The sequence below is a fragment of the Dufourea novaeangliae genome, unplaced genomic scaffold, assembly GCF_001272555.1.
Source record: "Dufourea novaeangliae isolate 0120121106 unplaced genomic scaffold, ASM127255v1 scaffold392, whole genome shotgun sequence".
NCBI classification, from domain to species: Eukaryota; Metazoa; Arthropoda; class Insecta; order Hymenoptera; family Halictidae; genus Dufourea; species Dufourea novaeangliae.
In genome coordinates this window covers 444,732-472,699 of record NW_015374267.1, presented here as the reverse complement: position 1 = coordinate 472,699, position 27,968 = coordinate 444,732, and the positions used below count along the sequence as shown (strand labels likewise).

Genomic DNA, 27,968 nt, shown 5'->3' with positions numbered 1-27,968 from the left:
CGCGCGGCGCGGCGAGACGCGAGCCGCGTTGCCAGTCACCGACGAAGATTCGTCGTGCGTTGGTCTATTTCTGTGTCTGTTAAGAGTTTAACTTGTGTATTGCGATTTTATACTGTCCGTTCGAGACAGTTAAAAGAGTAGAATCACAACGGAGAGCGGTACCTTCACGAATACGTGATTTCGAGCAATAGAATATCCGATTCAGCTGCACGAAAGGTTGTTCCGAAAGTCTCCCGATCCAACGATTCGGTGAAGGGAATACGAACGTGTGTCAGTGCAAAGTCGCGTAGTGGCGTCGCGTCGGTATGCTCGGTGATTTGTTTTGACATGTGTGTGTTCTGCCATATTGGATTATCGCATCGTGTGTCGAGGGCTATGCGAACGCGAGACTCGCGTTAAGAAGGTACGTCGCGTTTTTATTTCTTTATCATTTCAGTTTCGAACCGTTCTTGTGGACAGACCAGGAATCGTATTTTATTTAAATAGTTGTTTGTTGGTGACAACGTGTTGTGTCTCGGTCCGATTTCAACATATTTACGTGGAGATCGTTCAAAGTCTATTTAGCTAGAAAGCTATAGAGGAACGATTTGAGGCAGATTTTACGCCGCGAAATGGCTGTCATGTTTCGTGATGAAAACATTGATTCGTGAAGTTTGCAAGAAATCGGATGTTTCTACCTCTACGAACGGTATTGCGTCGTTACGGATGATGATGATGATGATGATGATGATGATTCGTGATCTGAATAGATCGTGTTGCCGATATCATTTGTTTTGAATATTTTTCAATCGTTCGATCGAATCCGAGAAAAATTCACTACTGGTTTCCGTGTTTGCCCGATCGATCGCGGTCCGCAAAGTCGTGTCGGCCCGACGCCAACGAACCTCGCTTCAGGCCGCTACGTCTTTTTTATGGTTCGGAGCTTGTTCGCGAGTATGGTTGTGAACCGAGGCGAGGCAAGACGAGACGAGACGAGACGAAACACGGGTCACGCCTTATACCATAGTATTTGCTTGGAAAACACAAGGTGTTCGAGGGCCTCGATGGATACCTATGACCCGTAATTCTAGCCCGTAATGATCGGTCGTTGATCGGCGTGGGGGAGAAAAAGCAACGGTGGAGGGCTTAGGAGGGGGATAGATAAGGAGGAGAGAGAAGCTTGTGGCTACGATCGCTGTCAGCTGTCAGTCGTGTCGTATATACATATTGTACATAGTAAGTTACATACTAAATAGATAGACGTGTTCGGAATCGTATTGAATGGATTTTCCCGCCTTTGAAATCACTGGCACATCTCAGTTCGGATGTCTTCTGATATCAACCGAATATTCGTCGTTTGTCTGTTACGTCTTTCGAAAAATTTTTTTTCGAAACGAAACGTTCGGAAAGAGACGGCGCTTGTATAATATGCGCGAGAAAGATCGTCGTTTCAACATTGAACGTGACCTATTTTACTCTGGTTATTCTTAGGTATAGCTTAAGCCTGCTCTTTAAAACCATGCATCCTCGTGTTTCGCAATCTCTCCCTCCCCCATTTCGATGAGCATCTGCGTCCGAAATCAGTCGTAGGTTTGATTCTTCCGGTTGAACGTGAGGGGAACGTTGGAATACGAGGAAACTTTGTTTTCTCGACTCAAAGGGCGAAACCAAACACGGTTTCGAACAAAACAAGTATCGGTCGCATCTCGTGAGGAAGAAACATTGTTTTCCCCCTTTTGTTGGCGCGACACGGCCAACTTTCTCCAGATGTTACGAGCATTCGCCAGAACGTTTCGGTTTAACTGCAACTGCGTTGTTGTCTCGAGCAAAGACTATTGAAAAGCAGTCCCGTGACCCTTGTCGATCTATCTCTATTACCCTCTGCGACTCGTTGTTATACGCACACGTTACCCACGTGTTTGTACGTTGCATAAGTCCCTCGTTTCTAAGCGGTAACTACTCTGCGTAGTTAACAGTGCTACAGTAGCCACGCTGAGATTGCCAACTGTAATTTCTCTTTGTACAAAATATGTATGTATGTATGTATGTATGTATGTGCGTATCTCGAGACCAATTATTTCTAATATACTTTCCCGTTTTCGACTAGCCACCTGAAAAATTACTGCCGTGTTAGCCAGTTTTCACCGATGAGGATGATTCTTGAGACTCCATTGATAGTACCTAATCGTGGTGGACGTCTAGATGGTGCCGCAAAGCAGCAAAGAAACGCTCTGGCCTGACCGACTCTCGACCGGCTAAACGATAGAACTCGTCGTTTAATTGTGAAAACTCCCTTTGGTTCCAGAAATCCGTTCTCGAACCAGAGAGCAATGGATCTCACGATCGGAGCCGCGTGGATCGGTTAAGGTAAGAAATGCGTATATTCGATCATAGCGTTTTATACATGTTAGCTCGCGTTACCATTGAAAATATATTAGGGAAACACGGGTGAAAAACGTATCGGGCACCAGTTCGATTGTTCGTGAGTTGCTTTGTTGTTCGGTCCGAGAATCTGGTACGCCAAAAATGCATCACAATGTACGTGTACCCGAGAAATTCGGACAAAGAGTATAGACCGAATTTTTTGTGTTGTAGCCACGACGGTGCTAAGGAATCGAGGATGCCACGTGGAAATGCGAAGTTGAAAGATACATACATACATACATACGTACAGTCTCGAAGGACCATCGCACGTTAATACAAATACGTGATCTGCTGGTGCGAAGGAAATCTTGTATATACTCGTTGAGTGTTCTGTTTCTGTTTCGATGAAAAAGTAGAGCTCGAATCCGCTTCCATTCCGATCCAAAGAGAATCGAATTTCTGTATCGGTGTCTACGCGTAGCGAATCGCGACGAATAAGACAAGAAAACTCTGAAACACGGATGTTGCCGGGTCTCGCATCTGTGTTCAGTTCGGTTGGTAGAGCGAATGGATGTTGTGGGAACGTCGTGGCCTGCATTCTCATAGCCATACCCCTAGGTACAACTCTACACCGTTTTTCGATACTCGCTGTCTTCCTGTCGATCGAGCGGACCGATTCGTATCACCTTTCTATTCCCCCTACCTCCTTTCTTTTTCATCGAACTTTTCTGTCAACGTGTTTTTCTCGATACCGGCGGTTTTGCAGTGAACCACCGACTTTGGCACTTTTATTCGCGGTGTCCTTCGCGCGAGAATGCAGAAGCCGTGGTATGTACCTACGTGACAACCGGGCAACGAGAAAAAGGAAGCAAGTTTTCGAGCAACGCTGATCTCATTCTATTCGTCATTGCGCCGACTATCCTTGTCATCTCGCTTGAGATACGAAATTCGTATTTCGCGTGGGTATCGTCGAAGCATGATGACACTGCGATGACGCTAGGTTACCCAATAGCTGTATCGTGTCTCTCGTTACGCGAGAGATCGTCAAAGGTATAGACGTATGTAGTTTGTCGTTAGTTTCTAAACTTTAAACAAATTTATCTTCTTCTCACCCAGTGAATCACGATGTACATACGTACAGCGTCTCTTATACAATTCCATACTTTGTTGGTTAGCGAGCGGCGTTCTTACATAATGTTACGGTTCGCTTGTTTCGTCGGTGGGAGAGTCGAGTGTATCGTGTCCCAGAGTGTAGGCATTTAGCACGGAAATTCGAAGACGGGGTGGTAGGCGTGAAACCGTTGATCGAAACTTTTGCGGCGAATGTTTCGGTTACGGTTGTTTTATCTCTGGTTCCCCTTTGGATTGATTCCGAATCGACGCGGATTCAACGATCCGAACGTTCGCAAAGACGCGATCGCGTGTATCACGCGCGAATACGATCGCCGAACGGGGTGTGTATACGACGGAATCGTGACTCCTTCGAAAGCGATCGCACCTTGTTCGTTTAGTCCCGAGACACGGGTATCGATTGGCGGCAGGGGAGCCAGCGAGCAGACTGGTCGGAGATTTTGAAACGCTCTTCTCGGTTATTCGGTCCGTCGGGTTTGCGCATGAAGCGTGCCCTCGCGTGACAGCCCCGACTGGATTGCAGCCAGATATAGGATGACGACGTAGACGAGGAGGTGAATTTATTCGCGTTTGCATGCCTATAAACGTTGCCGGCGCCGCTGCATCGGTGCCGAGAGGCACTTGGTTACACCTCGATGGCCAGTGCTCTCTCTCTCTCTCTCTCTCTCTCTCTCTCTCTCTCTCTCTCTCTCTCACTCCCCCTCCGCGGTCGTTTCTCGGATTGTCTGCTGCCTGTCTTTGTCTCGTTCGTTCGTTCGTCCGATCGATCGATCGACCGATCGATCGACGTTAATCTCTTCTCTGCGTATTGATATTTGTAATGGGATCAAGTAGGTACGTGTCGCCCAGCCGTTGGTTGATTCGAACGGAAGCTCGGTCGGAAGCAATGAATTCTCATCGACGTCGAATCGGAAAGGACCAGTCGCGTATAGCTAAGGGAGCAACGCGGCAGATGATTCTATTCGCCAGCCGAGGGATAACTTCCCCCGCGGAACCGCATTTACGAATAGGGATTTCTCCATTTCCGGATTAGCTGCATTGGAATTTTTCGATATTGCGGACGACGTTCGAAACTCGATTTACTTCCAAGGCGCCTACGGTGCCCGATTTCCGGCTTATTTTCGTTACGTTCGCGTTCGTCGTTTCTCCGAGGACTAGCCGAGTATTCGATCGGTTGAAAGTCCTCGAGCGAAAACATGTAGCCGCTGGAGGGAATATTCTTGGTCGATCTCGGCGGTTTTTTTATTTCTTTCTTTCTTTTTTGAACCGCGACGTTGAACAATACACGGAGATACCGGAGAAAGCGCAGAAAAGCTGTTCGGGTAGAATAGAAGGAAGGGAAGGAAGGGAAGGAACAAAGGTTGGAGAGGAATAAAATGGTAGAAGGGACATGATACGGTCCGACATCATTGTTGAAGAAGCGAGACAACGTCGTACGGTTAATTAAGCGTGGTATCTCGTTTCATCGCGTAGTTTCGTTGTCGACAGAAAGACAGAGACAAAGAAAGAATAGCCGCAAATGGTGCGTACAAGTTGTCCTAGTCGTTTTTGATTTCGATGGTGGGTCGAATCGTCGGCGAAAGCGTAAAGTATCGAGGAGAATGCGTGAAAAATTCGATACAATGGTTGGAAAAATGTTGGCACGCCGACAGAAAGTGCAAGGTTAGGTTACGTCGACGACGGACAGACGGATCTATCGTGGAAGGAAGGATGGATGGATATATGTAGAGGAGTGTACGGGTTCGTGGTTGGTCTCGTAAAATATGCAAGCTGCAATCACGTCTCTTGAATGGAAAAGGTCAGAAATAGGGAAACGAGTGGAAGAAGGAGAGCTGGAGCGCGAAAGAGGCAACAAAAAGGAGTGGGTAGACGGAAAGAGAAAGGGAAGCGCGGTTGTGTAGTGAATCGTGGAAAAGAGAAAGGGGAGTGTGGGAAGAATGGCGAGCGAAGGATGATAACGCGGAACACGGACAGATATCGCGTCGGAAAGGGGCGAGGGAGGAAAAGGAGACAGAGAATCGGTGGTAAAGATGAAAAAAGGAAAAGGAAGAGCTGGTATCCTCTACGGCTGTGTTTCGTAGAGCAATGTCCGTAATACCACCGGGCGATACTGCGAGTCTCACTCGGATTCTCTGTGCTGTATTTGCAAAAAATGTTCATAACTAACCGATCCACCGTCGTGATTTCATGCCTCTCTCGTTTGTTTTACACAAGAGGCATATACACATGCATACGTATATATATGTACATGCGTACGACGAGGTGTAACGATGGAATCGGTGGCCCGTGAGATATCTCGAACGTTGGATTTCAGCCGACTTCCAGGAATTTTTCATACAGAAAGTTTACGTCGAAATGGAAAAACACGCGCACGCGTGAGCATCGTCTCGACCGACAAACGAAACGAAGTACATACACAAGGTACATACTGTTTTCTGCTGAGCTAGTAAGGACGAGGATAGGGAGGAACGGCGGGGACAGAGAAGCAGAAGTAGAGAGAATGGGGATGAGGTGGAGCGACGAGCTTGGTGACTCTCGAGCATCGGGTAAGCGCGCGGTTGAACGGATTCTACTGGGAAAAAACGTGAGCGAGTCTCGAGTGGCAGCACTTTGCTGAAATATGCACGATCTAGCCGTAGTTGCTGGTACTATCTGGCTGCTTACATAATATCTGTGTAAACGTCGTTCTCGAGAGACGCGATCGAATCCTCCACTTGCCCCTCACCCCCGGTACCTGGAAAATAGGCTCGTCGGACTCTGTTTTCGCGATATGCGTGGCAGACGATTTTCCTGCTTATCGAAGCGTACCAGCCAAATTTATCGAGTACTTCGCATGTTTCAGGCCAGGGGCGGTCGATGCCTGATGGCGTGGTTTGGAACTCAACGCTGGAGAAATCCTGCTCCAGAGTAAGTAGATTATTCCGACGAACGAGTTGACGCGTCTTTTCATTTCTAAGCTCGCTTGCTAATCCACTTTACGCACAAAACGCTTGCTCCAATTTCACGACACACGATGTTACACGAGTATCTAGAAATAATCAAGTACCACGTATAATATTATGGCAGTACTCTGTATTCGATGTACTTGCAGGTTAGTAAATGTTCCATCGCGTTGGAAACTTATCATTCGAAATCTTTATGTTTCCGTTCGATTAAAAGCATTCGATAGAATTGCTTTCCCCAGATTTCCGGCGATCGAGGCTGAGCTTGTTTGCCGTTTCTATTTTTCTTTTGTTTCTATGTCGTCTCTGTTTACTCTCTTCTCGTCTTCTCGCCGGATCGTGTCCCGTCTCGTTTCAATTCATCCGGATCTCGTCTGCAGTCTGTGGTCTTGTACTATAAAGGGGCAGACGAAACAATGCGTATCCTTTCGTTTCTATAAACCGATTAATACGCTATCCAACGATACGGATTAATTATCAGTTATTGCTCCTCAGGGAGAGCAAAACGACGAGAATGAGGTCGGGAATGGGGATAGGAACGAGATTGGGAATGAAAAGTGCGGCAGACGAATCGCGAGAAAAAGAGTGGAGGGTAACGGTATCGGGCAGCAGACCAATTAACTACTTAGGACGGCTTTCATCGACTCGACAATCGGACGGATCGATTCGGGGTGAATAACTTTTCTAGCCGCGTTGCGTATACGTATGTACGTTTGTATGCCACCGGAGGATACTGCGTTGCGTGTGTATTTACGACCGAGGATAGATAGATACGTTCGTCCGTTTCCGCTCTTTAGATTCTTTTCAGACTCGGTCAGTCGCCGGTCGACATTGCGTATCATGTATTGCCTCTATCATCATCATCATCCATCGACGGCTAGAAAAAGATGTGTTCCTGTTCGAGAAACGAGCAAACGATATGTAGATTGAACAGAAATATAGAAAGATGAACAACGTAGCGAGTCATTCGATCAGAGAGAAAAAAAAAAGTAGAGAAGGAACAGGAATGGCCGGTAAAAGCCTAGCGTTCTATGTAGTATAATCGAGTAAACGAGTTAAAAATACAGCGGTAAAAGGCCAGAAATTTTTATAGTTGGAGCAGCCGGTGGTCGTGGTCGTGGTCGATCGCTTCCGTTCCATGAATCGTATCGATTTACACGTTATACCTATACTCTCTAGTCTAGCCGTCGGATAATTTGATCAATAGTTACGGAGTACGCTGGTCTGGATACGATTAGGTCATTAGCCGACACTTTAACGCGATTTGCTCGGTTGCCTGGAGGGTTGCGACCTTATTACACGATGGATTAACCGAATGTTGATTTGACAACGAAACGGAAAACGTTTACGATCGAAGAAAAAGAACACGACTCTGAATCGGTAAAAAAATCCGATTGCAGGCAATAATCGTTAATTCAGCCGTTCTCATACATGTAACGGCGAGCAACTGGTCGACCCATTGCTCTTTTCATCGATCGATCAACGTATTGTGCGATTTGCCTCGGATCGGACTTGGCTCGCGCGATTATCATTCTTTTCATTATTCCATCGTTCTTCCTGTATCGATGATCGGAGAACGGTGGCGGTGAGAGAATTCGCGATCGTCGCGATGAATCACGCCCCAGGGTGTTCCTTTCACTGCGTAATAGGTGTGTGCACGTGTATCTACTGTGAACGCACGATGCGGTCGGAGAAGGGCGCGTTGTTCGTAAGATACCCCATACCCAACATAGGCACGACAAGCAAACCGCGTCGGACACGCGTATCGACCACTGACCCACATACGGAAACGACTGCGCCGTTCGATACTCACCGATTCGCTGGAATTGGATGATACAACCTCGCTTCAGAGGATACTCTCTCTTTCTCCACTGTTGTCGCGCGTCCGATGATACCTATGTACATATGTATAGTCTGTTGACCGTTCACCGATTCACACTTTACGCGTTTTCCGTTTCAAAGATAACCGTGTACGAGGACCGATCGATCGAAGCGTTTCCAAAGCTTCGGCCTGTCCCTAGTCTCTTCTAGTGGTTCCACCTTTTAGTGTCGACGAAAGCGTCCCGATTGCGTCGCGTTCAAAGATAATTGATAATTTGTTGACCAAAGTATTGAACGGTGGCTCGGTTGAAAAATCTGCTCGTCTATGTTCTCTCTTTCTATTCACTGATTGGCAAGTAGGGTCGTTAGTAAGGCCTTTGCACGGTTCTCTCGTTAAAGCGATCTCGTTTGACTCGGTGCCGACAGTTATGAGTGAAAAGTAACGTGGATCGTTGTCGGAGGGGGGTGGGATGTGTAGGATGGGGCGGCGAACGTTAATTAGAGTGCACGATGATTGTCACCTTACTCCCGCGCTTACTATGTACATACATATATTTGCATATGGGTCAAGGAACGGGTGACTGAACGGAACGAAGGTTGGAACAGGGCGCCGTGCCGCGATGTTCCATTGATCGCGAGAGAAACCGAATCGACGCGCGACGGGGAGGTCAGTTTTCATTGGTCTCGTTGTCAAAGTCTGTTGCGTGGTGTTTTCACGAAAATTACCATAGCACGATTACCGTTCGCTTCAGCAAGAGACTGCATTGCGCCACAGTACGCGCAGCTTCGGTTTGTCAGTGCCGGCTTCGCAACTTTGCTCACCGACACACCCCCGCTTTCGCCATCGCCATCGCCTCCGGCACCACTTCCACCTCCGTCTCTACTCCCAACTATCACCCCTTCTCGTTTCCCCTGACCTTTGCGCGTTCTCGGTTCTTTGCCCCTTCCGGCTATCCTGCCTGCTACTCGGTTCTCTTGCTCCGTCTCCTCTGCCACCCAGCCTGCCCCCATCCTCTTTCTTCCTCTCAAACCTTTTCCGTCGTCTCTCACGACGATACGTTCTACATATAGGTAACAATATTTTTTTATTCCTTGCACGACTATGTCGTCTCGATTGTTTCGTGCCCAATTAAGTAAGTAAATGTTTGCCGAGCTCGCGATACACGGTGTCGTTGCTGAAATACGGCCGTGAAAACGAAAAATCGATACAACATTAGACGCGTAATCCTCTATAGAATCGACCGATACGTTTGTTCCAGAGGTGACGATGTGCAACGATCGATCGAGCTGCTGGACAAAGTGCTCTCCGAGTACGACGAGCACGAAACAGAGGGTGAAGGTGACGGTGGTGGAGACTGCAGCGGCGACGGCGACGGCGACGGCGACGACCAAGTCAACGGAGGCGGAGGCAGTGGAGGAGGCGGTGGAGGAGTCAGGGGCGTTGGAGACGTCGGGGATTGTGGAAGCAGCACAGAACCGAGTATCGGTCTCACGCCCGACGACGAGAGCCCGTCCTTAGGTATTTTTTCGTCCTTTTCCGCTTCCTTTTTCCTTCTAATTTACAGAGGTGTATTCATTCCTTTCGTTCGATTTAGAAATATCTAAATGGTCGAGGATAATTGTCGAAACGACGATGAAAGCGATTTAGAAAAAATTGATGAAAATCCCCGTCCAGCAACCGACACGACGAACGAATCGTTCGTCGGCGATACGTACTAGGTATACTTGGTGTACCTCTCGCTACCGAAACGCATAAATGATTCCACGTAGACTCGATTCTCCGTAAATACTTGTTTATCGATTGGAATCGGTTCTCGAAAGACGAGGCGACGGTCAGTCCGTGGGGAGAATGTCGACGAAAAACTGGCGATGCTCCCTCGGGGGTCACCCGAGGGCTCTACATCAAAGATGGACGAGGGTATTCGGACACAAAGAAAGAAAGAGAGATACAGCGATTTCAGCACGGAAAGCTTCCTCGAATTACCCGGTTAAAGCGAAATCTGTTTGTTTCTAACGAGATGTATACTGCTTCGTACCATAAAGTCGAATATTATTCTTTTCGATTGTTTTCTGTTTCCGACAGCATTCGCTGCTGATCTCGAATCGCGAGTCTACTAGAAAAACACTGATGGGCTAACGAGGCGCGTTGTGCCAACAGGACATCAATCCGAGGACGACGGTTACATGAGCATGAATGGACGGAAAGCAAAGATGGCCCTGGTAGCATTGCGTCCGGTTCCAGATTGTCCGGAGCCACAGGATCCCACGGGGTTGTCCACGCAAGAGTTTCCTCCGCCGCCCGAAGAAGCCGAGCGAATCATTTCCACCCTGTTACCGATGTAAGTTTACCCCCTTGTCGAAAGAGCGTGCTCTCGTTGCTCGAAACCCGAAATACGAAATTGCACGTTTTCAAACGAAAAGCAACTGCCTCCCGATTCTCCGCCAACTACAACAACCTCCTTAGAATAGTTTTATCTGAATATGATTCATTTTTCATTGGACGCTCGGGCGCGTTTATGTTGGACCAGCGACGATAGTGACGAATACACGATGTTTCGTTGTCAGGGTATCGCCAGGAAACTCGTCGAAAAGGAGCAGTCGTTCGTCGGATCGTCGGGGTGGGCGACAACCGTGGGTGATAGCTATGGAAGATAGCATACGCGAGGGAAGCGGTAGCGCGGTTACTACGCAAACAACACTCGTGAGTATACATATGTATTTTACTGTAGACAAAAGAGAATCGCTTCGACACGGTGGTCAAAGGGTATGTTGACGATATACGGGAATGATATTTTCACGCAGCCTAAGACGCGACATCAGAGGCCGTACGGTTGGAAGAATGGAAACGTCGAACCGTTGTTGAAGGCGACAGAACCGGCACCGAGTCCTCCGAGCAAATTCGCCAGTCTACCGTTCGATGGCAAGGTGTCGTTCGGTTGGATTCCACCACGGACTAACCCTACTGTCACCGAGAGGCATCGTGAGGTACGGCGTCATTCCTCCGAAGAAGACGAAGATGACGAGGACGAGGAAGAGGAGGTGGAAGAAGACGAGAACGACGACGACGACGACGACGACGACGACGACGACGACGACGACGACGACGATGACGACGACGACGACGACGACGACGACGACCAAGAAGAGGAGGAGAAGAGATACGAAGGATTTCAGAGAGACAGAAAGATTCATCGACAGAGCTTCGACAGAGAAAAAGATCGGGCGTCCCTTCTTCGGAAGCAGCGTCAGCACGAGATGATGAAATCGAGTAGCGTGGAGGACAGACTTCTCATGAATCACGGCCATCGGGTCGATCAACAACACGACAGGAGAAGAAACGACTCGGATTCGAGCGAGGGTAGATTCTCGCGAAATTCCGAGTCCGAGAGATCCTCTATTCCACGCTCGAGTTCGATCAGCGTTGAGAGGTTCTCGATGCGTGCAATATGCGACTCGTCCGATTTTTCCAGGGCCAACTCGACCTCGAACTCGAACGAGAGATTCCATTCGGATTTCTCGATAGCCGTTGCTAGCGCCAGCTCGAACGACCGTGTTTCCATGCCGACCTCCGATCCTTTCTCGATTCGAAACTTGGATTTCGTTTCGTTCTCTCTGCCGACCCGAGCGGATTCCAGCGAGAGGTTCTCGGCTCCAGCCTCGGACAGATGCTCCGAGGAGCGGTATTCCGACATGTTCTCGACCCGAAATTCGGACTTTTCTACGCGGAATTCGACCGATTTCAGAACACAATCCGAGGAGGAACGGTTTTCCGACGACTCGCTGGAGGAACTCCTGCCTCCACCCCCTCCTCCCCCTCCGCCTCCTCCTCCCATCAATAAGAGACACTCGATTGCCTGGGAAGTGTCATTGGAGGACGATCCTCTCTACGCCCCGGGAAGTACAAAAGTGGTCGGCAGAAGACGACGCAAGAGCAGCGACATGTCCAGTAAGTCCACTCGTCGATCCTCATTGCTCTTATTTAAAAGTACACGTACTCGTGTACTTTCCGCGCACTCGTTATTATCTTGTCGATCGACGCGTGTGTTTCAGGCGCTGGATCAGCATCGAAGCTGCGCGACTTGGACGACTGGCAGGATCAACGGCTCTCGACGACAGACGACGATTTGATCTCCCCGTATTCGGACTCGTCGACGAACGAGCTTGACCAGATAAGACCGCAAGATTTTACCAAGAACGGCACCTACGTGATACGTAGGGGCCGCAAGAGAGAACGGAAGGGATTACTAAAGGCTCCCACGAAAACCAGAAGCTTGTCTTTCGAGAACGGGGAGGAAACACGGCAACTGTCGGACGCGAAACGATACTCGAGCACCTTCGACAATATTAGAAGTTTACTCAGGGAAGGTAAACTTGAACCGGCCAGTGATCCGCCGGCGGAATTTGCATCGCTTGTTCCACCTGACCTGGTCCGAGTCGTCTCGCTTCCAGCTATCAACGACGAAATCGGAAATCGCGCGCAGCTGGAGGTGACGGTCGAGGAAGAAGAAACGTCGGACGTTTCGGACAAGGACAAGATTGCGCAGGATAGGGTTCAGCTTGTCGCTCGATTATCGCCCTCCCTCGAGGCACAATATCGAGCGAAAGTCGAGCAGGAGAGACTGAACCAGTGTAACAGAGTCACTATCACAACCTCGAAAAGTTGTTCGAACAACAGCTGGGTAAGCAACGACCAAGGTGGAATCGATAGTTGCGCCGCGAAGACGATCAGGGAACCGAGAAAACCATCGAAACCAAACACCAGTCTCGGCGATCACCGATCGTCGTCCAAGATTCCGGTGACTCTGTTGATCGAGGAGCAAATTGTGAAGAAAGCCTTGAAAGAGAATCGTCGACAATTGGAGAAAGTCAGCGATGCCATCAAGGAGATAGAGAGCGTGAAAAACAGCGAGTCATACCCGGAGGGGAAACAATGGAAGAATGGTGGGGACGCGAATCCGACGACGAGCAAGAGAAACAGCCTCGAAATCGAGTCGAATGAACGGAGGACGATCGATGTCGTTGCCGCGGTGGCTTGCGCGAGGAAGCTCAGCGACTCGGAAATCGATTCCGATCATTCTAAAGATAGCCCGGAGACGAACATCGACGGAAGCAGACTAAACAACGGAACGGACGTCCATGCTTCGGAGAGAAGATCGCGGCACAATGGTGTCGAGAGCCATAAGAACGATCAGAAACAAATCGAGAATGTGATCGATGCTATTCTCGAGGACTCGAAGAACCCGGAGTTTCAGGTAATGAGGGATTATCGCGTTCGCCATCGTTCACATTGTTGTATGCGGTGTTTTTCATAACACTTGAATAATAACTCTTTCAAGAAAACTGTCACGGAATTACGATCGATCGGAAATTTAAACGTGCAATTTTTAGGTAAGCGTCGAAGTTCTCGAATTTCCTCCGTTGCCACCATCGCCTGTCGAGGAGGCGGACGAAGAGAACTCGGACGTCGGGCAGAGCGGTGTAGTCACACCGAGACCTAAAACTCGAAACAGCAACCGTACGATGGAATACAGACCTAGAGTACCGCCGCATCGCGGACAAGTGGCCTGTCTCCCTTCGGATTCCAGGGATCATCAAGCGTCTCTAAACACACGATCCATGGACGCGGGATTCTCCCGGAGTAGACGCACGCACGGAACCGCTAACCCAAGACGAGAGGCGAGTGTCGAGTGTCGATTTCAGATATCTTTACCTATCTTCCTCGTAGCATTTTCTCTTCTTTGATATACATATGTATGTATCAGGGATGTGCGGATATCCGAAATCACAGGATTCCCGATCCCGAAATGTCGGGTAACCGCACACCCCTGGTATGCATACTCAGTAGAGCGAGCGAATATCAGTTTTCCAGTATTGCATTTGAATTCAATCGTTCGATTATTTGCGTTAGCAGCAAATACCCGCGGAACGAAGAACTCTACCCACTGACTTGCCCGGGCCGTCCCGACGACGACCGTTGACCAAGCGACATTCACCGTCGACGACAGAGCCGTGTTCCAGTTCCTCCGGTGGTGGCAACGGCCACGGTAACGGCAACGATAACTGTAACGATAACGGTAACGGTGGTATCGGTACCAGTGCCAGCATTGCAGGGAACGGAACCGGAAGTGCTGTCTACAGCAACAGCGGCGGGACTACTGGTAACATTTCGACAGGTTCCGGAATGCAAACATCCTGTTCGCTGCCGGAAACACCAGTTTTTGCCAGAGGAAACGACATACCGAGAACACCCCAGCACGCGAGTAATCCAACACAAACACGTCGACAGCCTGGTTGGTACGCTCCAACCACGGCTACCACTGGGTAAGACGACAAGACAAACATTTCTTTGGTTCGAATGCATTGAACCTGAATACAGCGTTGAGAACGAGAGACTTTACCATTGATACTCGCGAATTCTTATCCAATATGTAATAGACCGTCGGACGTCTTACAAAGTTAGTTATACGCGTTTCATCAAGGATACGTAATATGATTCGAAGCGAACGGTTTGAAAAATCCCGCTGCACCCATCGGATAGGTTCGGGCGTTGTCCGCGGCACGTAGCCGCGTGATTCTGCATTTGTACGCATGCGCATGCTTCCCGGTTCTCTAACGATTTCGAGCGACGAATATCTGTTGGCGGGTCGAATTAAACGCGCTTCGCTCGCAATCGTTGATTGAACCGTTTTGTAAAATCATGATTGATACGTATAAAATCGATACGACGAAATATGTATATGACTAATACACGTGTGTCGTGTGTTGGTGCGAACAACAACAACACAACAGGTATCGAAGAAACAATCCCGGTTTGGAGCAGGCGATAATCGGGACAGAGCTGCTACGACTGGCGGGCGGACCGAACCGCGGTTGGTACCCAACGAGGAAAGCGAATCAACCACGGCCGGCTTCGATCGAGCACCTCGAAAGGTTGAACAACGCGTACGACGCACGGTTAACCGTATCCGGGGATCAAAGGAAACCTCTGACCTTGCCGACAAACATCACACCGAACAAATACTTCGGCCAAAGTAAGCACAGCTCCGCCTCCAGCACTCGCGAGGCGCTACGGAGGGTCACTAGCTTGCTCATCAAGAAAGGTAAGCGCTGGAATTTGCGCTATTACGAGAGTTCGCGCGGTCACAATGACACACGAATACATCGTCCCTACGGAAGCTCGATGCGCTTTGCCAGGCTGCCTTGGTTTTCAACCGAATTTCCTTTGCTTCTCGAATAGCAACGTGTTTTCCGGTCCTGCACCCAAATCTTTTCGTGAACCGGAAAACACAATGCCTTCGTGATGCAAATGCGATATCGCGTTTGCAAACAAAAACATAGCCATGAACGATCTACGAATAATTTTAGTCTTCGATTCGATACGATGGCAATAAGACACGTGGGTAAAATCGTATTTTTGCGTAGCCGGCCCGGCGGTTTCACCGGATTCGTTGCGGTGACTGGAAAGCGCAACCGGAGTAGATAACGTTTGTCTTTAAGTCGCATGAATCGAATCGCGGGCCGTATTTCGTCGTCGTTTCTAAAGTCATCCGCATCGAGTTTTTCGACGGTGTGTGTGTGTGTGTGTGTGTGTGTCTACCGTTTCGGTAAACCTTTCGCGTCTCGTGACCTGTCGTGCGAAAAACATTTCCGAATTGTTTCTTGCGTGACCTTTCGTGGCACTTGAGCACCAGCAATTTACTTCTAGTTGTTCCAATTCTCGAATAGCTGAGCGATTTATGATTTCCGTTAGCTTCTTCGATGTCTCGTAAAATCCGTAAGGAAGAAACTGATTCTCGAACCAGTACTCATGTAGTTTCTTCCTTGCGACGATTTCTTAATGCTAATTAATGTTTGCTGTGAGTCGCTCTTAGTCAGTTGTAGTCGATATGTTTCATTTTTTTTATTCATTTTATTGTTTCTCTAATGTTTTTTCTTTTTCTTCTTTTTTTACATAGAATTTCGTTGCGATATTTTAAAATGCTTTGGCAAGCATGTAAAAATTGGTGCATGATTCGAAATTTATTCGAAAGCGCGCTCACAGGTTTATTCGTCTATCGAGTTTGGGTCGGCGAGGATAGATGGCGGCTCAGATCCAAAGAGTATAATATGTACATATGTATACCGCCGCGGCGCTCGAAAGCCCGCGGTTCAAGTTATCCTTCCAGTCAGGGAGAAACGCTGAAATACATTTGAAATTTACACGATTCCTCGGAAAAGGTAAATTGAGTTTTCGTTCGTAGTAGCAAACAATTATTGTCCGATTCTACGACGAGCTAGGTGTTTGCTGGATTTATGTGTTCAGTGTCGTCAACTGTCCCAAGTTACAAGAGTCGATGATTGTATTTGGTCTTGGAACGCGAAAGCTACCGTTCTTGAAAAATTCAAGGATTAACGGTCGAAGCGTGAGAAACAAGGCTGTCTGGTATATTTCCATGAGACAGCGTTCTTCTCCTTTCTTGTGTAGGTACTTGTATCGTCGCTACTGGTGTCTTTTGCTTGGGCTTGGAAAAAAATCGATGCGTGTGGGTCGGCGTACGGTTTTCGTCTGTCGACGATTCGAGCCATGAACTTTTCCAATAGCAATATCGTAACATGGTACGGTATTCGTCGATTTTTACTCGAACGATAGATTTTAGCGCAACCATCTACGATATCATTTCGCGCAGAGTGTGTCTCGCGAACGTTTCTAGGCGAGCATGGAATCGGTCGCGTCAGCGGCGAGGATGAAGCGCGGTGGTGGTTTGTCCGGATCAATACTCATCCACGCGGACAGGTACAGCAGCGTCGCTCGCCCTAACACGTCTGTCGTTTCGTCCTCTCGAATTTCCGGCAGTCGTTCAGAAAAATCGAAATCGATGCGTACCAATACGCGCACGATCCCTGTGCACGTTGAATCGCATCGTTTTCGATTATCTACATACATCTCGCGGCGAATAGCTATGAGTAGCATTTATCTTTTCGTCTGGTCATTCGAATCGAAATTCTTGTCCGAATATACGAGTTTAGCAAAAATACCGTATGCGAACACAAGGACAAACGGGTAATTAACCAACATCCCCTATTCCTATACTTTTAGGTCCTATCGCGTGCTACGATAGGCTCACCGATGAACGATAAAACTATGTAGACACAGACAGGACGGATTTCATCCGAACGTGAACAGAGAAGCAAAATGCGCGGATTTTACGGGTAAAGGCTCCCGGGTTCGAGTGAAAAACGGGATGGCGGAGGGGGAGGGGGTGGATAGACTTTGCTGAATGAGAGGTACTTACATATACGTATAGTCGAAAGGACGAGGAATGTTTTTGAGTCGGTTAGTCATATCGGTCGACTCGGTGGGTAGACTGGCAACGAACGGAGTGGAGACGCGGGTAAGCCGGAAGGGCACGGAAGGGGTGACTAGCGGGGGCTCGTTGCGCACACAAGGGGGTGGCTTGGCTGGCAATCGTTACTCCCGTCTGCTAGTCCGTCTAGCGAACTAGCAACCCTCCAGCCGCCCTTCAACCGCCCTGCCAAACCCGCTCGCATCACGGTCGATCGTTCATCGTCAGAGTCCTTCGACCCGTAGCATTTTCTAACACCAATCCACACGTTTCTTTCGTTTCTTTTTTTCGTTTTCAGTTGCTCGCATCCCTTCCTCGTCTTTGCCGACCGAAGACATTCTTATTCAAGCACACTCGTGGTCGTTTCGCGAAGCTCGCACCCACGCAGCAACCGAGAATTTTTCGTAGAAACCGCGACATCGTCGACGAGATATTTCTAATTATACCTTGGACTGCGAACGTGTTAGCACCCACGATGCCGCGACTCCACACGGACCTCGAATGAAACGGGGTGGGGGTTAATTGAGCAACGTTTAATTTTCGACTTTACGTGCGATTCGTTTTGCCTGTCCGCTATGGACAATAATTGAATAACTCCACGAAACGTCGCGTCGCGCATTCGATGCTGCGCTACCCATACGGTAATCCTACACTTGCGCCTCTGACGTGCATCATCAGCGGTGTAGCATTACGCTTCGTCGACCGAAGCGGTAACCTGCTTTGTCCATTTTTCTTGAGGCATTTCGAATTAAACGTTAAACGTTGTTCCGCGCCTACGGCATCTTAAAACACGAACAAGATACGCCGTCGTCCGGCTGGGTATCGATCGATGGTACTTTACTTTACTGTACTGTACCGTACCGTACCGTACCGTACCGTACTATACCGCCGTGTTAGCTGTCCTGTCCTACGGCCATGACCGAAGAGGCCTAGGGCGTAATTGATGAGACGCGAAAGAGTATCGTGGAACAGGCGCAATTTAGTATTTTTGGGGTCCGGCTATCTACCGCGAACGAATAAATCCGCTTGTGTCGGGTGGTAGAGAGGATATAGGGCGGGGAATAGAAGAGCATCCCGTTGGGGTTGATACGAGGCCGTGGATGTTTCGACGACAATTGAAAACGTCAGCTGGTTTCAGCATGTTGTATCGTTTGTCGAGACGCAACGGGACGAAACCTTCCGAACTGTTGGACACTCGAAAACTCACGTTTTCGCTGTGTCTGTTGCGCGACAGACACGAAATTTCCTGGTGACGAAAGTTTGCACGACGGATGCACGTTAGAGGGTACACGCATCGGTTGTTCGAGCAGGTATTTATTGATTTATCGGAGAGTGAACGATCACCTCCAACAACAAACGTCAGAGCACACGCGTCATTGTTCTCAGTCGCTCATGTCACTATCTTTGATCCCTGGTGTAGCGCGTATACACGAGACAGCTTCGGAAAATCCAAACCTACGGTCAATTTACAATGCTTTGTAATGGGTAATCGGTTTGAAATTTTGATAACGATTTTCACAGAGCCACCTGTGCACACAAGGTATTACGCGAGCTTAAGATAGATCGGTTTCGGCATATGATAATTTCTTCGTGTAAACGGTGCAAACGTATATTGTTGCTATTGCATCGCCTGGTTCTGGACGATCCTTTCTTCCTGAGAGAGTTGAGTCGCGACAAGACCGCAAGTTGGAGTGAACACGCGTTGGAGTTTATTATATTCCTGCTCGTCGAATAATATCCGCGAGAATCTAATAACGAACGTGTTGTCGACGATATTGGCATTACTCTAGCCAAGCACTATAACTCGGAGCAACTTTTATAATACAACTGCGATGGCATAGGGTGTACAAGTCTGTTACGGGAACGCATTCGTGAGTAATTACACATAGGCTCCAGGCATATAGGATGTCGCGTGCTCCGTCTCTCGAATCGTACGCGTGGTTTTGATCGTTTCAAGGTTATCGCGTATTCGTACGGTAACCTGGTATCTTGTATCGATTCGATCCTTTGAACGAATGATCGCGATAGAGAACTTTTCTTGGAATGTTTCAGGAAACGGAAGCAAGGATGGGAAAAGTGGAAAGGATACCACCGTGGCATCGTGTGGTCCTTACGCCGGTGAGTTTCATTTTATTCCTACTATCGTTCTATGATCATCGTGTAACGATCGATCGCGATATCACCGGAGAAAGAAATCACTAGGATAACAGGTCCTTGACGAATTAACGTCGAGCACCATGGCTTTTTACGATTCTCAGTTCAGTCGAACGTTATCGTGAGCGCGTAGCTTCGAAGGACTCGATATCCAGGTTGTTACGTTATGGACTATTTATAACAACGCGAGTTGCTCGAGTCGACATTAAGAAACGCATGAAATACATGTATCGAGACCGACGGTCCACGACCAAGGGCGAAAATAAATCGAATCCTACCGGAATACAGAGAAGCAGAGGGGCGGGGCGACGGCGACACGTTTGACACAATCGTTTTCTCTCAGTTTTGGTCTATTAAGGACAAGAGTAAAGGACGGTGGTACACAACGGAGCATCACGATCGGCCGAAATCTCTGTATCCGCGACCGAATTCAGTATATTGGCGTCGCCAATGATACGCGCAGGATAACTAACCAACTATAGAGTTGTAGCGTTCAAAAATATCCGTCCGTCTCCTCTTGCATCGAGGGCCCTACCCGGTGTGTTCGCCACGCTTCGCCTCGCCTCGCCTCGCCTCGCCTCGCCTCGCCTCGCCTCGCCTCGCCTAGTCTCTGATCTCTGTTTAACGAATCTATTAATATTCTCCGGTTATTTTCGGGCAACTACCGCTTACCAACTCTGAGAGAGGGGAGAGAGACCAATTCGAACTCGAACTTTTCATAGACCAACTTGCCGCGCTTTTACTCGTGAAAGTTACTCTCCCATGGACACGTACTTCATCGTGTATCATCGGTGATTCCGACACATCTCCCATCATTCGTTTGAGATTCCATTCGTAACGTAATTGTAAGTATTTACAACGGACCGACCGGACCGTCGTTCTGTTGTCGGTACCTAGGTAGTTTGAAATATCCGGATGCTGCGCACGCCAGAGATCAGACACGCCCAAGAGTCTGTGTCTCTACCGAGCGCTGTGTGGTCCCCGTGCTATCGGTGTTATCGATCCGCGTAAGCACCGTTCTCTCGCGTACACCCGTTCTATACCATTTCGCGGATTTCTCTCATCTTTTTTCCGTACATTTATTGGTCATCTACGAGCAGACGCACGCGCAGCTCCGAGCTCAGAACAGCTTACGAAAAAAAACAAGATCGACACCTACCCTTCGAACTTAGAAGGTAGATACCGGCGTTCTTCACCACACCCTGTACTGTCGCGTGTTACGAACGAGCCACAGTAGGTGTCACCATCGATTCGTCGCACATCCGTCTCGGATCAACGTGTGTAACGTTTTCGTTCCTTTTAACGTTAACGTGTGATCTCGCGAATCGAGCTTCCGACGGCACCGCGGCGGTCGACGTTCCTGTCGAATCGAACAAAGCCGGAAAGAGCACCGATTGTTATGCAGGTGGCAGACAATCGCTAACGCTTCCCCTATTAACATATATAGCCGAGAGTAAAAACGTGGCTAAAATACACGACAGGCTTCTCGGGCACAGTGTCGTCACGACATGCCTGGTGGGGACGTTTCTGAACTCGTCGACATTCGTTCGTGATGAAAAATCTGTTTAACCTAATAAACGTGCCAGGTGTAGGAGAATGCTGTGAACTTTCGGTTTCAGCCGCTGAATGCGGAGACGCGCCGAAGAAGAAGGGATTCTTCAAGGGTTTCTGGAAGAGATCGCGTCATTACTCGTTGGAAAACCAATAGCCCAGATGCGGTAGGATGACGGGCCAGCAGCAACGACAGAGACACGCGTCGAGACAACAGCACTGTTATCGACGACAACGCGGCGTCGCTACGAGCACACTGACAAACAGCCCTTGCTGCTGCATCGTTCAGTAATGTCGATCGCAACACGAGAGGCAGTGTTCCTTTCTCTGTTTCATCGACCTTTTCTTTTATTCGATCTGCAATAGTGACACGGACGACTGCGACTACGACTTCGATCCGATTCGACTCGACCTAACCCAGACCGTGACACAAACACCCCAAGACCCAGGACCTCGAGTTCAAGCAACTTTTACCATAATCACACGGGTAATCATCTTTCTGCGTAGTTCATGTTCCTGACTTTTCTATTTCTTCTTGCTTACTTTTCTCTATCGCTTTTACTCGATTTGCTTTCATTCGATTCCCATTTCGTTTCGCTCGCGCCACCTCTTGTGTTTCTCGTTCAAACTCGGGAACTGGAGAGAAGCAGTTCCTAATGTCGCCAAAACGCATCATCCATACTCGCGATTGGCTTCTCCTACTTTCGAGAAAAACACGGTATGACAGAAGCTTGCTCATCCGAGAGGCTATCTGATGTACGACGTGTGAAATAATCTGATCGAAAAGCGAAATGTTAAATCGGTTGTTTCGATTAAGTACTTGATTCACAGTACCACGAAAATACACTAAATATACTTATAGGACAACAGTCCTTAATTAAGAAATTAACGCAACTAATTAACGATCGTTCGGAATTGACGATCCAGTAAGTCGACGCCCAGCTCTGGGCATTTCTTTTCGTCTTCCTTTTGTACGCAACGGGATAAAAGTACGTTCTAGATAACGAGTAATAAAACATTAATTATCCTATATCTAAAGTATTCGAGTATTTTATACACGTAGTTGCAAGAGACGACGCGTCGTGATAACATAAGAAGCGTGTACTATCGTGGTCAAGTTATTCGCATCGTATGACTCGTAATTATCGGTGTGATTAGAATTTCCCGGAAACTTTCGTATTTATTTTCGTATCGCCGCGATTGTCGCTATTAATGATATTCTTCGTTGATTTATTTTTACTATTATTATTACTATTATTATTATTATTATTATTATTATTATTATTTAGTTTCTCTTCAGGGTTTTCCCTCTTTTTTACGGGTTAAAACCAAGTAAAATAGAGGTTCACTGAGTTCAATATAGGTTAATGGATTCATGAATTTTCTGACCACGTTGCATGTGTGTAGTATCACTGCTTTCTGGATGTTTGTGTGTATGGATAGATGTATGTTTATTTCGTGTAAATTTTCTGTGAATGCTGCTATATCCAGCGCCAGCTTCAGATATGACCTGACGATCCTCAAGTAGCGGTTCTTTTCCGAGGCTTCGTTCTCTTACTATTTTCATGGGTGTTTCCCTTTTGGTCACTTCATACGACAGGCAGGGACTACCATGAGTCTATTCTTCCCCGGGGCCCACACACGGTTTTTTTTATTATCTTTCACATTCCGTGTGGCAGCAATAGATGCACAGACAGCTATATCTATGTCTGAATTTCTTAAATACTGGCCACCACTTTGTGTGCTTTGATTTACCTTAGTCAGCAAATAAACTTCATTAACATGAAGTTCTCTCGCTAATGAAGGCATATCATCTTTACTGAAGCATGCACCAGCCAATGGAGTCAATAATTTATGCCCATCGGCATAAGCTAACCGGATTAGTATACTAAAGGTTTGCTGTACTATTAATCCAGCTTGTTTAATCGTCCGTATCATTGACCTACCTTCATTCTTAGGTACAAATTGCACATTGTCTTGCAATTATTATTATCATTATCATTATCATTATCATTATCATTATTATTATTATTGTTGCTGCTGTTGCTGCTGCTGTTGTTCCAATCTCTATTGGTACACGTACCAATACGTCAACCGTACATGTTTATACTCGTCGCTATTATTACTAATACTCTCGTCATCGTGATTATTATTATCATTATTATTTATTGTCATTTTTATTTATTGTCATTATTATCATCATCGTCGTCGTCGTCGTCGTCGTCGTCGTCGTCGTCGTCGTCGTCGTTGTTGTCGTTGTTGTTGTTGTTGTTGTTGTTGTTGTTGTTGTTTTTGCCACCGTCATTCTTCTGTTGTTGTTGTTGTTATCGTTGGCGTTGTTATGGTCGTTATTATAATTTTGCGGCACCTCGATAGTACTACCGCGAGATTTATACGCATACGTAAAGTATGTATGTACATACGCAGAAACGCAGTTACACGGAAGAAGTGTGCACAAACCCGACGAGCCATTATTACGAAATTGTAATAGCTATTATTATGATTCTACCGACTGATTGCTTACTACATATTATTATTGATAACACGTACACACAGAAACATATAGGTAAACAGACGGACAGAGGACAGACACACGATTGAGATTATACATATGTACATACATAACTACTCTTAAACGCAACCACTGGTGGCGTGATATCGATGGCACTAAATTGCAAAGTTATATTTACAATAAGTTTCGCTTTCTCACGTAAGTACGTTTATCTTGGATTCTTGACAAAGTCGATTGTACAGAGGAGCCGCTTGAATGCCAAAGACCTTCTCGATTGATGCGTGTCTTGTTCACCGCTGGACACTGTACAGAAATACAATTAATGTTTCTCACCGACCGCTAGATAAGTAGATCGAAGAAACAGTCGATCAGATCTACAATTATTTCGCGTAAATTCGTCCGAAAGGCCGAAATATAAATAGCTCTCGTTTCTTTCACCTTTGTGTATTAGCGAACCCATCGACAACGCGAGACCGTGCTATCGATTTTGTACAAAATACATATAATATTCCATGAAGAGGGAAACTGAATCGGAGACGCTGTAACATCGTACGGCTGCGGGAATAAATTTTGATAAATGCACGACATAACTATATACATATATACATATTTGCCACGATTGTATCAAGGTTTTGCAAAGCAAGGTTACGCGACCTAGCTTCAACGCGTCGTACAATAACTCCTGTAAATATGGAACGTTACGTGAAACGAACGCGAAAGCGAAAGGGTATCGAAGCTGTCCCGTAATCTCTCTCCCGCGATAGGAGATGCCGTCGGGACAGCATGAATGGGCATTCGTATACATAGATAGATCGTTGGCGACACCGGGTTACAACTTTGCAAAACAGAACACTCGAACGGGGTGTTTTAATATGCGTTCTGGTGTTTAGTAAAGCGTCACACCATTCCTTCCGGATGAAAGACCGACTTGAAAAACACAGTGGTTGTCCAATAAAGGGTAATACAACTGAACTCCAATGCCAATTAAATGTACCTCCGTAAAAGTAACCGTCGTCAAAGATGGTGTACTCGTTTTATGCATGCCTATCGTACACGTACACACACGCACACATCTAACGCAGTCTTCTATCTTGTGACCGACCATACAAACTCTCCATAAACGGACAAGTAGAGCATCGAGTTTTTTTTTTTTTCAACAGAAACATCATCGAATCTCCGGAGATTGATTGTACGCGACGGGAATAGCGAGGGGGGGGGGGAAGAAAAGTCGTGTTGCACTTGGAGACACTTGATTATATACTAAATAATTGTGATCGCGAACAACTGATTCTATGTTTGCGACTAAGGGAAAAACATGAAAACGAATAAACGATAAAGAGACGAAGGGTAAAATAATGAAGTCGTAATAACGTTTCCGAAACTGTGTATGCCTTACAAAATACAAAATATTCACGCGAGAAAGAAAGATCTGAGTTGCACGTATCGACGAGAAAAAAAACGTCTCCTCGGGTTTATTGGCGGGTACCCTATCTTCCGTACAAGTATCGATATATAATAATATAGATACGTACAGTCGAAAGGAAGAAGGAAGGGGAGTAGGAGGAGAAGGAGATAGAAAGAATGCCTTTTTCAAAGAAGAAACGATTCGTCTGCGGGTAAGAGAATAATGTCGACAATCAACGATGAATTAGGTACGACTCGTCCCCAAGCGTCTCGTTTCCGAGCGAAATAACGAACGAAACGAACCGCACGACATCGTTTCGAATGTTTGTCGCCATGTAACTTATTTTTTTAATCCTAGTCAATGCGTTTCGAATTAACATGAACCGTAACATGAAATCGCCGTTTGATATCATTCGAATGAAGCCGCCGCCGCCGCCGCGTTGCGTCAGTTACACGCGCTGAAAAGTTGCGAGCATCATCGGTATTACATACAATACATACTACTTACCAGTACGGTATTTGTCACGTGCTCATCATTTGCCGTTTGCCTAACAAATTATAATATCTATAACGTTGACGAATAAACCGAGAATGGTGCGAGACTCGCGTGCGTCGCTTTATAAACAATAAATAGTATTTAATCGATCGCAATACATGAAATATATCTCGACGTCGCTGGCATTGGGTAGCTGCACGTCGTTTGTACTTACTTTTTCTTCCAGAAGTGGTACAATGCGAACCGAGATTAAGCCTGGATACAGCGACGAGCGAACAACCCGTGTATTCGACAAAAATTTCTTAGTATACATAGTTGTACGATATAACGGGTAGAGACAAGGGTAAGGGTATACAAGAAACAACACACGGTTTAACAAACAAGTCCCAGTGGCGGAGAGGTTTTAGTACAAAGTCGATAGCTTTACTTCACTTTGAAGAAAAAGAAAAAGAGGAAGAAGAAGGTGAAGAAGAAGATGATGATGATGATGATGATGATGATAGTATCGGAGAAAGAGGAACAGAGGGAAAGGAAGTAAGAGGATGAAGAGAAACATGATTTTCTTGTATGATACGCATTGCATGTGTAAACTGTATCGCGTATGATTTTCCGCATGCTTCATCCAAGGATTAGGATGGATCGAGCACCCAATTAAAATCGGTGCCAATGTCGACGATATATCGCGCTGATCAGTTAGTAATTTAATACTATAAACTGCATCGAAACTCTCGATTAAGTTGTCTCTGCTGTGTGTGTCGGCCTGCGGGTGTGCCATGACCTGGTCAAAATATGCGTGCCTAATGCATCGTTAACGGCATATCGATCCCATTTTTTCTTTAGAGACGTTTCTCGCGCATCGAGACAGAAAGAAATCGATCGATGATTTTCAATGAACCGGGAGATACATACCGCGAGACATGATCGAAAAAGGCGACTTTAACGTGTGCACGGATAGAAAATGCGAAAAGTGAACATTTTATTCGCTACCTTTAGAAATAACATTTTCTTAGAGTGAAATCAGTGCGAGTAAGTGAGAGCGATTTTTATGTAAATCTTCTCCATAATTTTGTAAAGAATTTTATTTCACGTTTTAATCTACCAATAAATGAAATGAAAATTTATATTACGCGTACGACAATTCGTAATGCAATTGTCGTGCATTTCAGCTTTCCATATATATATTCGGTATAGCTATTTGTCAGGTAAGTAAGTACAAATGATTTCTTTCAATTTAAACAAACAACCGTTCACGGAGAGATGGATTGTTCTTTTGGGTGGTAACTGGCACAAGATCGCTTTGTTGCCGGTAAAAAAAGGAAAAAAAAAACACATCCGGAAACGGAAAAGAGGTCCATATTTATCAGGAACTGGACGCGACCGCGACATCCGGTTGTTATACACAAAGAATTTAGTTTTGATGTTTACTTACGAGTATGTATGACTATTGAGAACACGGTGTATTCGGATGAAAATAAAGGCCTTGTTGCACCGCTTTATACAAATTTATTATTATTTTAGACATTCGTTAGTTATTCGTACTATTCCGAAATTATTATCGACATGTGTAAAAGGGAACACGTTGAAAGGAAAGTATCGTATGCTGCCTTACAAATGTTATATATCTAATATTTCAGCCGATACAAATATTACTACTCACCCCTTCTCAATAACATTCGCCAGGTCGGATAATTGATTCAAAAGATTCGACATAGTCAAGTACGTCGTCGCGATCGGAAAATGATTGGTACATTGGTGATGCAAGTATTTGGACGACGCTTAAAGATTACATTTGATTACAATTATTATTTCAATGTTTATTCCTTTCTTTTATCAATAAAAATCGTTACATAGTAGTTTGGGTAGCTGCTTGACGTCAAACGAATCGCCAAACAACCAGTTATATTAATAGTAGTAGCAGTAGTATTACAGTAATAATAAGTGGTAGCGGCATCGTGTCGTGTGTGTGTATGTATGTATGTATGTATGTATGTATGAATGTGTACGTATGTGTCCAACTACATATGAATAGTATTTAGATGTGTATCATGATCGAGAGTACACGAATCGGAAAGAGGAACGTCCTCACTGCGCGAAAGATTCTCGCGTTGTTGTTCTTCTGAATCTGCTTTTTCGCCGCTGTTACGTTTTTTCTTTCTACTTTTCTTTTTCTATTACATCATATAGAATCGGTAATCGATGATTATTATGGGATAGCTGAAATCGGATGTACTGAAACGAAAAAGAAAACGCGTGTTAAGTGAAACAAACATAACGAAACATGTTTACAGGTG

General features: G+C 46.5%; 2 protein-coding genes across 3 annotated transcripts; both read left to right on the top strand.

Annotated features, from left to right (window-relative positions):
• The first annotated feature begins 351 nt into the window (after window positions 1-351).
• Window positions 352-26,606, top strand: LOC107192720 (uncharacterized protein DDB_G0287625-like). 2 transcript variants are annotated; one of them, XM_015582044.1, is made up of 11 exons: window positions 352-403; window positions 9,497-9,756; window positions 10,396-10,576; window positions 10,803-10,938; window positions 11,040-12,183; window positions 12,288-13,489; window positions 13,626-13,913; window positions 14,149-14,558; window positions 15,027-15,337; window positions 19,613-19,678; window positions 21,334-22,154. In XM_015582044.1, exons 3-11 carry the CDS (start codon window positions 10,422-10,424, stop codon window positions 21,420-21,422), a joined length of 3,801 nt encoding a protein of 1,266 aa, XP_015437530.1. In that variant the 5' UTR covers window positions 352-403; window positions 9,497-9,756; window positions 10,396-10,421; the 3' UTR covers window positions 21,423-22,154. The 2 variants fall into 2 exon arrangements, with proteins under 2 accessions (XP_015437530.1, XP_015437529.1); XM_015582043.1 differs by lacking the exons at window positions 352-403; window positions 21,334-22,154 and adding an exon at window positions 25,904-26,606 and having other exon boundaries at window positions 9,691-9,756.
• LOC107192659 (putative uncharacterized protein DDB_G0287183) lies at window positions 9,340-9,885 on the top strand. The gene is made up of 3 exons (XM_015581974.1): window positions 9,340-9,370; window positions 9,499-9,756; window positions 9,833-9,885. The coding sequence occupies exons 1-3, from the start codon at window positions 9,340-9,342 to the stop codon at window positions 9,883-9,885; spliced, it is 342 nt and encodes a 113-aa protein (XP_015437460.1).
• Window positions 26,607-27,968: the final 1,362 nt, after the last annotated feature.